The 15351-nt window shown below is 34.8% G+C and overlaps 3 protein-coding genes across 5 annotated transcripts; 2 read left to right on the top strand and 1 right to left on the bottom strand.

Moving 5' to 3' along the window:
- Positions 1-1603: 1603 nt before the first annotated feature.
- Positions 1604-6282, top strand: LOC122302272 (probable inactive ATP-dependent zinc metalloprotease FTSHI 3, chloroplastic). 3 transcript variants are annotated; one of them, XM_043113459.1, is made up of 5 exons: positions 1604-3354; positions 4212-4535; positions 4937-5237; positions 5382-5506; positions 5733-6282. In XM_043113459.1, exons 1-5 carry the CDS (start codon positions 2314-2316, stop codon positions 5757-5759), a joined length of 1818 nt encoding a protein of 605 aa, XP_042969393.1. In that variant the 5' UTR covers positions 1604-2313; the 3' UTR covers positions 5760-6282. The 3 variants fall into 3 exon arrangements, with proteins under 3 accessions (XP_042969393.1, XP_042969391.1, XP_042969392.1); XM_043113457.1 differs by having other exon boundaries at positions 1605-3354; positions 5382-5584; positions 5776-6044; XM_043113458.1 differs by lacking the exon at positions 5733-6282 and having other exon boundaries at positions 1606-2118; positions 2301-3354; positions 5382-5730.
- Positions 6283-6522: 240 nt separating this feature from the next.
- On the bottom strand, positions 6523-9908 carry LOC122302274 (proline dehydrogenase 2, mitochondrial). The gene is made up of 4 exons (XM_043113460.1): positions 9068-9908; positions 7430-8075; positions 7095-7335; positions 6523-7013 (listed from the first exon to the last, which is right to left on the bottom strand). The coding sequence occupies exons 1-4, from the start codon at positions 9599-9601 to the stop codon at positions 6974-6976; spliced, it is 1461 nt and encodes a 486-aa protein (XP_042969394.1). The 5' UTR covers positions 9602-9908; the 3' UTR covers positions 6523-6973.
- A 4007-nt stretch (positions 9909-13915) lies between these two features.
- LOC122305656 (late embryogenesis abundant protein 2) lies at positions 13916-14855 on the top strand. The gene is made up of 3 exons (XM_043118232.1): positions 13916-14077; positions 14222-14290; positions 14483-14855. The coding sequence occupies exons 1-3, from the start codon at positions 14021-14023 to the stop codon at positions 14555-14557; spliced, it is 201 nt and encodes a 66-aa protein (XP_042974166.1). The 5' UTR covers positions 13916-14020; the 3' UTR covers positions 14558-14855.
- Positions 14856-15351: the final 496 nt, after the last annotated feature.

The following is a 15351-nucleotide window of genomic DNA, read 5'->3' as shown; positions in this document are numbered from 1 at the left end:
AAGATATCTATATATATACATATGATTGTGTTATCAATTCGTTTGATCACATCCAAATTATAATTACCAACTAATTAATCATGTCAGCAGTAGTACTACTGTACTTGTCGTGATTAACATCGATCGTTTCATGCAAGAATTAATGTGGTTTTCAACCCCAACCCATGCATGCATGCATGCTAATATATATATAATATAAATACATGATGCATCATCATGCATGTAGATCAGAGAAATGAAAGCGCATGCATGCAGCAACGTGTTAAAATTAAAGGCCAACGTGTAATATATTAAGATAATATTTGTTGATCTAGTCATGATCATGGCCACATGCATGCAATTATTGGCTGGATGGATGGGTGATATCTTATGGTTCGATCGGCCAATTATATGTTGTACGAATTCAACACGTAATTCCACATATATATATATATATATATATATATATATATATATATATATATCGATCGTTCAAGTAGGTAGTGATGATGCAGTAGTCCACTTAAAATGTCGGCCAGCATATATATATGCAATCGTTCATGTAGGTAGTGATGATGTAGTAGTCCACTTAAAATGTCGGCCAGCATATGCATATATGCATCCTCTTGGATATATATATATATTATATTTGCCTGCCTCTAATTTAATTAATTAAGAGCTCTCAGTCGACCGACATTAATTAATAATCAGTTAATTTGGGGATAAAAAGCTAAATTAAATAATTATATATATATATGTAGCTTGAATATTTGTATCCTGATCAACAGCTAGCTGTCTTCATCTGTAATGAAACACATGATGTTAGTGCGTTGAGAATCGAATACAATTCTTTTTAGTTTTGGAAGGAAAAATAGGATAATTAATTTCATGTTCTTAATGAGATCGTGTCAAGAAGAATATATTATTCGATTGGTATTGCATGTTTCTACGAGGATTCGAACTTATATATGAAGTTGATACGCATGATCATGATCTTCATCCTCACGACATCATGTTCGTTATTAATGCCTCTAATCTTTGTGATGCATGTACGTACGTACGTACGTACGTAGTCACGTACAACTGATGATTCTATCATTATTTATATTTATATTTCTTACGCATAACGAAAGTGGGACGAGGAAAAATAGACTTTTATAACTAATTTATTTCAATCAAAAGACTGTTTATAATTAATTTTAGTTGAAAATAATCATTCCATTAAAATTAATTAGATGATATATCAATTGAAATAGTTCTGATCATGAGCTGGTTTGTATGTGTATGTGTATATATATACAGTCGAAGGTAATTGATTTCATTTGACCTCTTATCATCTGCTTAGTGGGAAAGAAATTAAGGCTACGTTTGAATAGTAATGTGATCTCAAATTGTCTGTGAATAATATAAAAAAATAATAATGATAAAATATTAAATAGTAATAAAAATTAGTAAAAAATAATAATAAAATATTAAATAGTAAAGTGATCTCTACTGCCCAAACACAGCCTAGAGCTGTTATCAATGAAACGTACAAAAGAAAACATGTATTCAAGTTAGATATAATGTTGGCTGTTGAGCATTGACAATGGGAACTTATTTTCTTGCTGTTTGAAACACCAATGATATCAACAGACAAACCATAAAATATATGAAGAAACAACAGCATGCAATTATAGATTTCCAGACTTTCAGAACTTCATTGTAGATACCGCCAGCCCTACCAATTAAGACCATCGTCTCACTTTTTTCAAAATTGATCAATTTTGGATGTAAGACACAGAATCCCGTCAACATCAGAAGTTGAGAATTTTAATTTTGCTTTCAATTTTACGAATTCGTATCTTTGAAATTTTATTTGAGAATTTTAATACTCAGAAGTTGAGAATACCATTCAGTTTCCACCTTCGTTTTGAGCAACTTTTCTGCGGAGGCAAGCCCAAGAGAATCCAAAAGCCCCGTCCTCGGCTTAACACGTGGGTATCTCTTTCCCTTAGCCCATGAATTACAATTTACAAAGCCTGAAGATCTTCTAATCTGAAAGCCCACATTGTTTCTTCTCTTCTCCGACTGATCCGACTAAACAATCATGTCACGCTTATCAGCTCTATCTCCGTTCTCAGATGCCGAAAGAACCAGGTAATACCCAAAAGCTATTCACTTTATTGGGTCTGTCACAACTCTAGCAAGTGTTTCTTGTTTTGCCAATATTCAACCGTCTGTCTGGCCTTTTGGTTTCAATGGCAATAGCATCTCGTATAATAAATTCAGACAGTTAGTTTGCAATGCTAGTTTGATTGATAGCTGTTGCTGTCTAACAGACATACATGATACATGGCTTGTTTTTCTGTCACTTGCAACAATGGATTTCTTATTTCTCTGGAAAAATTTGGAGTTCGTCGTGGAAAAACCAAGTGTTTAGCATTGCGTCTTAGTTGCAAATATCAGCATGGATTGTCCTGGAACAATGAACTTAGTTCACCGATTGATAAGAAATGTAGCTTTGGGTTTTATAGTTGTAAATATCAACGTGGGTTTTCTTTTGAGCATGGAATTGAGCCACTGAAAAGTGGAAACACTGGAGATAAGCAGACCCACTTAGGTAAAAGATTAAGAAAGAGGTTCTCATTAAGATTACGCCCGAGGTTAAGGTTATCAAGCAGAAGACCGAAAATGGTTTCGATTAAGTCAATTTTAAATGATATTGGAACCTTTTTGCGGAAGAATATAAGACAAGTGGCGATTTCAACTTCAATTTCTATTGCATTGGGGGTCTGCTATTTGTGTTTGAAGTTATCTGCATTGCCGGCTCCAAAGGTTGTTCCATATTCAGACTTGATATTGAGCCTTCAAAATGGGTCAGTTACGAACGTTTTACTCGAAGAGGGATCTCGTCAGATATTTTACAATACAAACTTGCAGAGTGTTGTGAATACTGGAACATCGCATGAGGAATCCCCATCAGTAAGTGTTGCTACTATGAATGGATCTGCTAAGGTTGCAACAGATGATGGTTCAAGCGGTAGACAAGCACGAAATTTGAGGGTATTGAAAAGATTTTTGAGAGCTCGAGCTTCTAACCCGGAGTGGCAGTATTCCACGAGAAAAATCGATCATGATGAAAAATTTCTCCTTAGTTTGATGAGAGAGAAGGGAATTACATATAGCTCGGCTCCTCAATCAATGTTGATGTCTTTGAGGAGTACATTGATAACTGTGATATCTCTGTGGATTCCTCTGATTCCTTTGATGTGGCTTCTTTATCGGCAACTTTCTGCTGCTAATAGCCCAGCAAGAAAGCGGCAATCTAATAATCAGATGGTTGGGTTTGATGAAGTCGAGGGTGTTGATGCTGCTAAGGTGGAGCTTATGGAGGTAATATTTCGTCCATGAAGTTACATCAAATTCATGAGACTATTCTATTTTGAATTTGAAAAGGCATAGTTGCATTGATAACTGTAACACAGCTGATAAGAGGAGGTAGAACACTGTTAAAACTATTATATACTCCAGGAAAGCTAGGGAAACCCTTGGCAGATAAGCTCTAACTCATAATTTGCTTTTTGGACCTTTAGAAGTTGTGGCATTATTGATATGGACTATTTTTTTGTAGAGAACGGAATGGGAATGCCTTACTATCCTTTTGCTGTGAAGTCTAGACTAGTGACTGAATATATGTGGACTGCAAAAAAGGCCTCCAGCAATTGAAGATAAAGTTAAAACTTCGAGTTAAAAAAAAAAAAAAACACTTAAAGTTTGAGTTGAACAGGATTCTTCTTTTGTAGCTTCTAAATGATTTGTAAGTTTTCTTGGCATGTAAAGGATACAAGGAATGATTCTTCAGCAATTGAAGATAAAGTTTGAGTTAAAAAAAAAAAAAAAAACAGTCAAAGATTGAGTTGAAAGGGATTCTTCTTTTGTTTTTCTTCATCAACTGTTCTGTTCTTCAATCTATTTTTAATGAGAAGAATTGTGGGAATTGCTGAACAGTGCACTCAGTTCATGTTCATGTTACATTCCCTTTGGCTCTCTTTTATTCTTGTGGAAGCTTCTTAATTTGTATGAAAATATATAGCAAGAAAAAGAATGATGGGGTAGATATCAGGCAGTCTCTCCCTGATGTATGGACTGGTGAAACGTGAACTGAGTGCACTAAGCGCACCGGATCTGATTTGTGATTAGCCATGTAATTTTCTTCCTTCAATGTTTATTGACGCAGTTCTTGTTTATAGATAGTTTCATGTCTGCAAGGAGATGTTATCTATAACAAGCTAGGAGCAAAGTTACCTAGAGGTGTATTGCTGGTAGGCCCTCCCGGAACAGGGAAAACGTTACTGGCCCGTGCGGTTGCTGGAGAAGCAGGAGTACCATTTTTCACTGTTTCTGCTAGTGAATTTGTGGAGTTGTTTGTTGGAAGAGGAGCAGCCCATATTCGAGACCTTTTTAATGTGGCAAGGAAGTGTGCTCCTTCAATCATATTCATTGATGAACTTGATGCAGTTGGAGGGAAGCGTGGTAGAAGTTTCAATGATGAACGTGACCAAACACTAAATCAGGTAAGAATTCAAATGTACTAGCATCTCTTGTGTTGTTCTTGTTTATTTGATTTAAAATCACTATATGTCTTATTTCAAGTGGCATGTTGCATTATTACGCTGTAATTCAGTTTTGTAGGGCGTGATTCTGTATTATCCAGAAAATTTGAATTATTGTCAAACCTTCTGAATGATCCAAAAAATGACTATTATGTCAAATCACTATTCTGATTTTTCTTTTGGTAGAGAAACATAAGTATCCCTGGTCATCCTCAGAAGTCTTGCTCTGCTTTTTTTAGTATATACATTTTTTTCTGCACATCAGGAACTATTAATCATTTCCTTTCGTGATCCCAAGAGTGAACTTTTCAACTGTTCACAATGGAAGTTTCATTCTTTTTAGAACATTTCTGCTTTTGTAGCTGTTGACAGAAATGGATGGATTTGAGTCGGAGATGAAAGTGATTGTTATTGCAGCCACTAATAGGCCTGAAGCATTGGATCCAGCTCTCTGTAGGCCTGGCCGCTTCTCCAGAAAAGTGCTTGTAGGAGAACCAGATGCTGAAGGAAGGAAAAAGATCTTGGCTGTGCATTTGAGAGGAGTTCCGTTAGAAGAAGACACGCATCTTATCTGTGATCTAGTTGCTTCTCATACTCCAGGTTTTGTAGGTGCAGATCTTGCTGACATTGTCAATGAAGCTGCTTTGCTTGCTGCTCGTAGAGGTGCGGTCAAAATAAACATCTTCAGTATCATTCAAGTGGCCCATCCCTCCCCATTCTCTCTCTCTCTCTCTTTTATTTTTTAAATTTGTCTTCTTAGTGGATAATGAAACTGTAAATGTAGATATAAATTTCTGGATTTCGCAGGTGGTGAAAATGTATCAATGGCAGATATAATGGAAGCCATTGAAAGAGCAAAATTTGGCATCAATGATAAGCAACTGAGAACGAGTACATTAAACAAGGAGCTTGGGAAACTGTTCCCGTGGATTCCCTCTCTGGTGGGAAGAAATGACACCAGACAGGATGGACTGCAAGGTCCGTTGGGCTATCAAACTCTCAGCTGATAAGTATGTTCGCCTGTTGTTTTTACTGAGAGTTATCTACCATAACATTCTTGAAATTATAATTTTTGAATGTCTACTAAATGCCGATTTATATTCTTCTACACAAGAAATATCAATAGCGATGATAAATACAAAATGGTTATGTTCTACACCCCATGTCGTGGTTGAATGCCTATAACTCTTCTCCTTCGTAGGCTCAGAGTCTCTGCATGATTGCATCATACTTTTTACAAACGTACACGTCAAAGAAATGGTAATCGGAAACGTCCAGACTTGTGCTTTGCTTACTATTTGTAAACCTTTGCACACAAAGTGGAATAAGTGTGTTTGCCAATAATGGACTCATGATGTTATTATTGGGAGAGCTTAGCACGACAAGGACCTGCTTTGCCACAAGAAGTTTTGGATCAAGTTGGTGGACTATTATCTATAAAATTTGCACATCGTTGCTTCATGTTCCTTTATGTTCTCCGCATGTTGTTTAATTTAATGTTTCTCCTTTAGGGTTTTTATTTTTTTTTAGAAAATCACGTGTGCTTGAGTCAGACATGCATGAACTGGGGTGGCGGGTGAGACAGACACGTTCCATCTCTTTAGTCTTGATAGAGCAAAATATCAAATCCATGACATCGTTGTTCTACCATTATAAATTAATAAAGATCATTGCGAATAAAATAAGACAAGGATGAATGTTTGAACTAGTTCAGTTGCAAAGATTGTGAAGTTTCATGCATGGATCACGTTGTTCTGAAATCTTCAATGGCTTGCACCAGTAGCAGAAAAAGACAATTCGATGCCACATCATTCTAACGTATGTGCTTATCCCTTGCGCAAATAGCATTCTTCATTTCTTCTTGGTTTATTTATGATATACTACCACGCACCTATTTTAAAACAACTACAGGATATACACTATCAATGTATGAGATTGAGACTTCGAGTTCTTATAAAATGACAGCATGCACTTTCCTATTGACCATACTCTACATTTTATAACGATTACACCACCAATGGGACAGACTTTAATTTTATAGACCATTGAACAGGCTAACTGAAGGCGATACGGAATGCATTTCTTGGTTTAATTCCTGCTAAATTTAGAAGTAACTAGAACTTTCAAGCAAACTATCAAAATGAACTTTCATAGACAATAAATCTCGGGGAAAAAACACCACGATTAAGCATCAATAGATTGTGTTGACTTGTGGAGGCAGAACAGGCAAAAGGTATTGCTTCGAGGTATGTATCCAAACAGAGTATGCTATCAACCTTACTCTCAATAACTTCCTTCGTGCCTAGAAGTCTTTCTTCCAGGGAAAAATGACTGCTTAGTGTTTGGCATGATAACAATTCTTGTTTTTGTACCGATTGCTCAAAGCCACGCTGTGCTCCTCAGAAAACAGCTGCCATTAGTCTCCTTTTTAACTCTTTCCTGCATGTATAGGAATTAACATCGGATCAAACTTCCGAGCCATAAAAGAATTTTCAGTTCGCTCTTAAAACTACAGTTTACCTAATGAGTTGCCTGTCAAGGGTTGAAGCAGATAAAAGACCTCTGTTCTCTTCAGCCCTCCGTAGAAGGTATGGGATAACCATCTCTACAGGCCCAAATGGCATGTACTTGCTAACTTGAAACCCTGCATTTCTCAAGCTAAAGGAAAGCACGTCTGCCATACCGTATAGCTGTGCAAATTGTAGTTTCTGGTGTACCTTCCCAATACCCAAATCGTGAGCTTTTGCCACTGCCACTCTCCCTATTGCCATCAACATCTTGAATTAGATATGCCACTCAAAACCCATTATGCATGACTTATACATCGGCAAAAACTAAAAGTTCAGATTCTTTACCCGATTCAACATTATGAGTTGCAAGAACAAGTGCACCAGGGCCATTGGCAATCTTTTCGAGCATGATAGAAGCACAGTCATTGTAGCACTCATGTGTTTCTTCTATGCCATTGTGAATAGGAGATTCAAAGCCTAAAGAAGAAGCTAGTTTACTTTCACTTGACATGTAAGCTCCTCTCACCAATTTGAACCCCATGGGAACACTCATTTTGTCTGCAGCCTTTGATGCGAGCAACAATCTTTCTTTTGCATCTTTCAAGTAGCATTGAATAGTCCCAAACATTATTGGATTATCATCTCTGTTGTACAAGATGGCCGAAGAGTAAGTAAAGTAATCAATGGCAGGCTGAACGAATGAATGCTCTGCATCAACCGTCAAACGAATATTTGCTTCGACGCATTTTTGGCATATCTTTTGCAGTCTCTGGTGGCCTAATTGGAGATCATGCTCTTCTTGTGGGGTTAATGGTTCTGGCTTTCTGAGGGTGTGATAGGTAGGGCTTGAATCAGAGAAAATTGGGAGGGTATCCAGCTTCCATGGCAGATTGAAAGAAGGGTCTTTGTGTTGCCATCTCAACAAGTCACTGACCCGCTCAAGCAGCTTCTTGGGGCAAATAGCAGTGATCTTGACAATGACAAAGCTCACCTTTTGAAAGAAAAAACTCAATTATTCCTCTATTATCGAAGTTAGACCAAACTGCCCAAAGTCACGGAGAAAGAAATGAAGAACTCAAATCAAGCCATCCTTTTGACAAGTCAATAGGGATTTTCTATAGCATCCAACGGATAGCATGGTGAAATTGGAGTAGAGCTTTCTCCAAGCTAGACAAGCTTGCGAATTTGTACACGTTCCCAAGGTGAAAAGTAGAGGAAATAAAAATAGTTACGTCAAAGTATTGTCGTGTGAACTTTTCTTTTTTTTCAAAACACAAGCTTCGCAGGAAAAAGTAGCACAATTGTACACTCATACGGTTTTAGTAGTCGTATATAGAATTTTCGAGTCATCCAATGTAGTTAAGACCATTCTTGAGCTAATAGCTTTTGCCAAACTTAAAATGTAGTTTTAACCTTTTTATTTTTTTCTGAAAAAAAACGAAGGAAACGTTGTACACTAAAAACTATTAGCTAGATAACTAATCAGCACCGTAAACTTGCCGAAATATGTTCCAACTTCTAACCCAGAAAGGGCCGCTCTCCCCTGTTTCATCCGCCTTTATAGCATAACTTGAACCAAAATGTTTAACGCCTATTCGGTTCTAGGTAGGATCGGTTGCATCTAACCTACCCAAATTGGTAGGAGACCCAAGACAAATTATGATCATAATAAACATGATAAAAAAACTAAAAAGGAAAAGAAGAAATTCAATATTTCTACCTCACAAGTCACGAGATCTTTGTTGTTTGTATTTTCTTTCCTTTTTTGAGAGAATAAATTTCTTGGAAACACTGTTATATATTTCTTAATGAATTCAATCCAGTACTGATCCAATCCAACCTGAATGAATATGTTATATTTATCTATACATAGATGAGTAGCATAAAGTAAGTTATTTATGAATGATGAAGAAGAAGAAGAAGAAGAGATTCTAGAAGCAAATGAAACAAGTGGGGAAGGAGGGTGTGAAAATGAAAGCTTACAGATGGTGGAAGAGACTTGGAGGACTCAACGGTATGAAGGAAGGCGTCCAAGTTGCGATCACAAGAGTCGTTGTCGGCGGCGTATTCGACGGCGTAGGTAAGCATGGCTCTGAGGCCGGCATGGTCGAGCCTCCGCACTGTCCGTCCAGCCGAGACGGCGTCCTCGCCAGCACAGAAGTGCTCGTAAAAAGTGTGTCGTATGGCGCCCAATATGGCACCTCGCACCACGTCCACGTCCATGAGCTTGGACTTCATGAGCCACGTCCCGAAATCGACCATGGGCTCGATGGCAGCGGCGTGGAGGTTGGCAGAGGCGCGGAAGAGCTTCATGGTGGGTACGGAAGAGAAGAGCTTCTCGGCATCGTCGAGGTTGAGGACGGAGGAGGCTGTTGCGGATGGTGGTCTGTTGGGTTCAGAATTATCGGTGAGATGAACGGCGATGGATGAGGAGGAGGAGGAGGAGTTGAGTGGCCTCGTGAAGTGGCTTAGAGTTCTGAGGAGCTTCGGAGGAGAGACTATTACACGGCTTGCCATCAAAATAAAAGCCTTCCAATTGCCAAAAAAAAAACAATTGAAAGGATGATTCTCTCTCTTTGTATCTCTCTCTCAAAAAAATTTGGACCGAACACTGATCCGGTAGTACTGTCTTTGTTATGTGTGCGTTCTTGAGGCTTTGGCGGAGAGGGAGGCTCTATATATACAATATATGAATACAATAAAATAACCTATGAACCTTTCTTATATGCATTGAGAACAGAATTTAAGCACTAGGATTAAGGAAAGGAATGGATATTATTAATAATTATGGAAATCACAACAATCAGAGATACTTGGGAGCTAGCGTTTCCTGAAAAAAACGGTGAGAAATTAAAGAGATGGAAAATACAGGGTGGAAAAAGATGGATTAAAATTTAAAATGCTTTTGGTAGAGTACGTGGTTGGCAAAGGAGGATCGTGTTATAATTGGGGCGGTGAAATCTACGTTCATTAATTGGAGGGTGACCTGGTCCACAGCTGCACTTTGGCAGATGGAGTAGTCAAACCATTACGTGGCTCCACGCGGATCATCTTCTTCTTACTTAATTTCTCAATAACAAATATTAATAATTAAATCATCTCAGATATATACTAACTTTCTATTTTGAACATTTTATTCCTCACTACGTACTCTTAATTAGATAGTATCTTTGCGTCCAAACAATTTCTGCACTGTCATAACATGGTCATGTGTAGGAATATTGTTGACCTTTGACCAGGGGCAGTATGGCCCCGACAATCTTTAAAGTTTCTACGTCATTAATTATTTATTATTTTGTATGGTCCCCCTCCAAATGTAATTATAACTCATATATAAATATATATATATATATATATATACAGAACTATTAGATACAGTCGGCACATGTAAGCGAGATGTAAACGATTGTACGGAATGAATAAAAAAAAATTATAAAAATAATTTTTTTTCATGTAGATCTCATATTAATTTACTTTAAAAAAAAGTGACTGCACACCGATTACATAATCACGGCTGCAAATATCATTTATTATATATCTATGTATGCATTAACTGAGTATTGATTTTATAAGTTTTTGAAATATGAGTCCATTTGATTATTACAAAATGTCACCGCGTCATTAAAAGATCAAACGATAATTGTATATGTATTTTAAAATTACCTAATACTTAACATTATACTTTAGTATCTGTCAATTTTTATTTAGTCATGCAGTACTTATTGTTGAATTCAAAGTTTTAAATTTTGTGTAATTATATATCTACACATGAATTTTGATGATAACAAATTAATTCGAAGAATAAAGAAGTCTCAAGTCCAAGTTATCTACACAATGGAGTCAAGCACATCAAGGAAACAAGCATGAGGAAGAAAGGAATAAATTCACATTAAAGTTATAGAGTAATGTTGTAAATCTCTTCAAAATTCAAAATTAGGATTAATGCTCAAAATTAATATTTTATCATAAAGCATTAAAATACATTTTCTTCATGTGCATGAATATTTTGAAAATTAAATTTGAAAATTTTGAAAAATAATTGATTGTCATCTTTCAAATGTGCATACCTTGATTAAAGGGTTGAACTTTGAAAATATTAAAAATGATTGATTGTCATCTTTCGCATGTGCATGTTTTGTTTGAATTTTTTCAAAAGTGATTGATGCTTTTTTTCGACTTATGCAAAAGGTAGATGATTTTGTTTGAAATATTTGAAAAGTAAAGTGTGCTCCTTTTGTCATATGTAAAAAGTAAAAGATTAGGTTTGAATTTTTTGAAAAGTAAAGTGTGCTCTTTTTGTCATATGCAAAAAGTAAAAGATTAGGTTTGATTTGTTTGAAAAAAAAAATGTGCTCCTTTTGTCATATGCCAAAAGTAAAAGATTAGATTTGAAATTTTTGAAAAATGAATGATGTTGTCTTTGACAATTGAAAAAGAAGAATCTTTTATTTGAATTTTTTGAAAAAGTGAATGATATTGTCTTTGACATGTGAATCTTTTTTAATTTGAATATGAAGTCTCATATGCCTATAAATAAATCATTTGAGAGCTTCACATTTACAATACCAAGAGCATACAACATTCATTCAAAACTTTTATTTTCTCTTCTCTAAGCATTGAGCCTTAATTCTTTTTCTTTTTGAGAGATATAGTTTGTGCTATATTGTTCTTGTTTTACTCATTGATGAGTGTTTTCTGATAATCTACCCACTATCAGCTCTTGTATTAGAAAAATGGTGTGTATAACTCTTGTGCGTGTAGAAAGTGTTCTACACAGAGAATAGTTGAATCACCACATGTAAGGTGATTGCAAGTGTAGAGGGTGTTCTACACGGATCTTTTGTAGCGGTGTTGTTCAAAAGTATAATAGATTTCTATCTCCACCTGAAGGAGGTTGAATAGTGAATTTGAGGATCCTCAAGGGGTAGCTTGAGGCGAGGACGTAGGCAGTGGGGCCGAACCTCGTTAACATACTGAGTTTGCTTCTCTCTTACCCTTACTCTTTATATTTATTACTGTTTCGTATTTTGTTTATATTTTATATTATATATTTGATTTATAATTATTATTTTTTTAAATATAATTCAATTCACTCTCTTCTTATGTTAGTCATCTGGACAACACTTATGATGCTTACGATGTTACAAGAAATTATAAGCTTTAAAATAGTAACTTGAAATATTTCTTTTCTTGTTCGAAAGAAATATATATATAAATTTTATACTCTCATTTTATTTTTATTTTATTATATAAGATGTTATATTTATTATTATTAGATAATAAAAAATTATATAATAAAAAATTATTAAATAATAATAAATTTTCTACACCTTATATAGTAAAATAGAAATGAAATAATAATATAACGTACAAATCTTTTTTCATATATATATATTAAAGTAGAAAGTTATAATTCACAACTCATTAATGTTCTTCATATATAAAGATATATATATTAAACTTAAAGTAGAAAGTTTCGATTCACAACTCATTAATGTCAGAAGTACAGAAGATTTTGTCGGTGTGTGTATGTCCAGCTTACGTGGATCCACCTCAAGAGGAAGAAAATCCTATCGCCGACCATGCCACCTTCTAAATGTTGCAAATTGCAACTGAGTAGGCAGATCGATGGTCAGGAATAATATCTTACTTTGATGTTGTCTAATAAAGAGTAGCTATTCAGCCACGGAGATGCCGACTGGGATCGAGACAGTGTAAAAAACTTTTTTATTCTTTTGCTTCTTTTCTATATATTAGTCGTTGGATAACGTAGAAACAAAAATATTATTTTTATTTAAAAAAATTTAATTAATAATGTAATATTTTAAAAAAAATATATAATTTTTAATATCAAATAGTAAGATAGATTTAAATCGGTTTTAAAATATTTAGAATTAAAATCTTATTATTTACTACTGTATGTATTCTTAAATACGACTAGAAACAATAAATACATTAAAAAAAAAAACCTTAACCAAAACCGTTTCTTAGTTTAATAAAGTGATTATTTTTTAAAAAATGATATAATTTTCGTAAAGAAATAAAATACTAAGGTTTTTATAAAATATTATTATTTGATTTTAATGTTTCATAATGAATTTAAATTGATAAATAAATAATATTTTATTAAAATAATTGAATTCGTAAATATAGTTGGTAAATAAATTTAAACTTAATTATTGTATAGAATATATATTTATATAGATATATATATATATATAATAGAAGATATATATCTAATATACCTCCTAAATAAATGATCATTAATGTATGGTTTATATGATCGATGCGTGCTAGCTGCATAAACTTAAATAATTATGAATTTATTCATAAAGGATTGGGGAGCAAGAGAATAAAAAAATAAGAACTTTTAAGAAAAGATGTCATTTTAATTTATTTATGTAACTAACGGCGTTAATTTTAACGATAAAATAATAAAAATCGTTAAACCAATAAAATTATATTAGATAGCTACTTTATATATATAAAGATATATTTTTAATGATTTTAAATATTTAAAAAAAATACAATATTATTAAAAAACATTTCTTTAATCATTAGAGAAAAAAATAATAGTCGAAAAACCCATGCGTGCCTTTAGCATTTCTGAAAACACAAAACTGACTAATTAAGATAAAGTCCATGTATCCCTCTAAAGTCGTAACCAGCTTTGAACTGAATAGCAAGTATCATCAAAAGCCGTTCCTGGTCCTAAGGCCAAGGTGCCCGTTTTTCAATCATAGGATGCCACGTGAGGTTGTGAACAAAATATATATTTGACGAATCACGTACGTGTCAAGCAATGGGTTGGTCTGAAAACCCTATAAATTTTCACACATTTTGTGAGCTACAGTACCAAGTTGAAATCTCAGAGTTTCGTTTCATTTACAATACAGAGTGTTTGCATTCCAAAGAGAGCATTTAAATTTACTGATCATGGACCAATCCCAGAAGGTAAGTTACGAAGCTGGGCAGACCAAGGGCCAATGTCAGGTGAGTTGTACACTTGTATGCATATATACATGCATATCTTATTGTCCATATTTCGAGTCCACTCGAGCCATTTAAACCTGCATGCATGATCGCGATGCATCTAAAGCGATGGTACTTATGATGCGTTTTTCCTGTTTGGTTCAGGAAAAGGCAAGCGGTATGATGGAAAAGGCTGGCAATGCTGCCCAAAGTGCCAAAGAATCATGCCAAGAGGTTTGCCAAAGTTTTTGCTACGTTGGAATTTATATATAAACACATCATGAAATCAAATCAAGATGATTTTCCTTTTATAAGCCATCAAATTAAATGCTTAATTATCTGAGACAACTGCCTAGCCTGTTTAATCTCATGCTTGAGGCTCGCATCAGTGATATATATTTGCTGAAGAATGGAGTTCTTTTTCAGGCTACTCAGGAGGTGAAGGCCAAGGCGCAAGGGGCTGTTGATGCTGCTAAGAGTACAGTGGGAGCGAACAAATAATGCAACTAATAATCTATCTTGGTGCTCATCGATCCAGCCCTCCCCAAATAAAATCTCATGCCATTGACTTCACTTCCATTTTCTTTCTCTTCGCATTTTCTTTTGATCTTGCTGTCAATGATGTGGTTGTTAATTTGTCCTAATTTGGATTACGAAGGGAGCTCTTTTATAGAGTACTGTTTTGGAGAAGTTCATGCACATTAATGTTTCCTAATGTGCTGTATTAACAGTTAGAAATTCCTACCTATTGCAATAAAAAATAGACAACATTGCAATCCAATTGCAAATTATGCTTCAATGATTGTGATTATCGAAACATATGACAGATGGTACGTCTTTTATTATTAGATGCCTTAATAAAATCAAGAACATGATACACATGAACAGGTAAATAAAAAATAATTATTCACGATTTCGGGAAGAAGAGGAAATTATCGAGGTAGAGTTCCTCTTTCTTCTGGCACTCCCTCCCTGATCAGCAACTACTGTAAAAGGAGGAAAAGCTGATCATGTTAGTGGGTCTGTGAAAGTACACCTTTGAAATTCGGATCTGAGCATGCTTCAGAGTAATGCCGCAAGTCCTTATCATCCGCAGTTGAGACCGCAGATCGAATGTCCTAATTCCTTGACCAAAGGTGTTTATGTATATGATTATGGGCAGTGGCGAATTTATGTAAAATAAAAAAAAAATATTACAAAATCATAAAGCATATATAAAATTAAATCTCAATAAGTTGTCAAATAATGTAGAAATAAAATTTTAAAAACATAACTTAATGCCTGTTTCAGATTTT

This window comes from Carya illinoinensis, chromosome 3 (assembly GCF_018687715.1).
Source record: "Carya illinoinensis cultivar Pawnee chromosome 3, C.illinoinensisPawnee_v1, whole genome shotgun sequence".
Classification (NCBI taxonomy): Eukaryota; Viridiplantae; Streptophyta; class Magnoliopsida; order Fagales; family Juglandaceae; genus Carya; species Carya illinoinensis.
The sequence above is the reverse complement of the archived record's forward strand: the minus strand, read 5'-3'. Positions and strand labels throughout refer to the sequence as shown.

Bases quoted from the DNA above. Each gene is read 5' to 3' on its own strand.
- LOC122302272 (XM_043113457.1), top strand. From the start codon at position 2,314: ATGGCTTGTTTTTCTGTCACTTGCAACAATGGATTTCTTATTTCTCTG. The intron at 3,355-4,211 runs GTAATATTTCGT...TCTTGTTTATAG, and splicing joins CTAAGGTGGAGCTTATGGAG to ATAGTTTCATGTCTGCAAGG. The intron at 4,536-4,936 runs GTAAGAATTCAA...CTGCTTTTGTAG, and splicing joins GTGACCAAACACTAAATCAG to CTGTTGACAGAAATGGATGG.
- LOC122302274 (XM_043113460.1), bottom strand. From the start codon at position 9,601: ATGGCAAGCCGTGTAATAGTCTCTCCTCCGAAGCTCCTCAGAACTCTA. The intron at 8,076-9,067 runs GTAAGCTTTCAT...TTCTTTCAAAAG, and splicing joins CCAAGTCTCTTCCACCATCT to GTGAGCTTTGTCATTGTCAA. The intron at 7,014-7,094 runs GTAAACTGTAGT...CTATACATGCAG, and splicing joins CTTGACAGGCAACTCATTAG to GAAAGAGTTAAAAAGGAGAC.
- LOC122305656 (XM_043118232.1), top strand. From the start codon at position 14,021: ATGGACCAATCCCAGAAGGTAAGTTACGAAGCTGGGCAGACCAAGGGC. The intron at 14,078-14,221 runs GTGAGTTGTACA...TGTTTGGTTCAG, and splicing joins AGACCAAGGGCCAATGTCAG to GAAAAGGCAAGCGGTATGAT. The intron at 14,291-14,482 runs GTTTGCCAAAGT...GTTCTTTTTCAG, and splicing joins CCAAAGAATCATGCCAAGAG to GCTACTCAGGAGGTGAAGGC.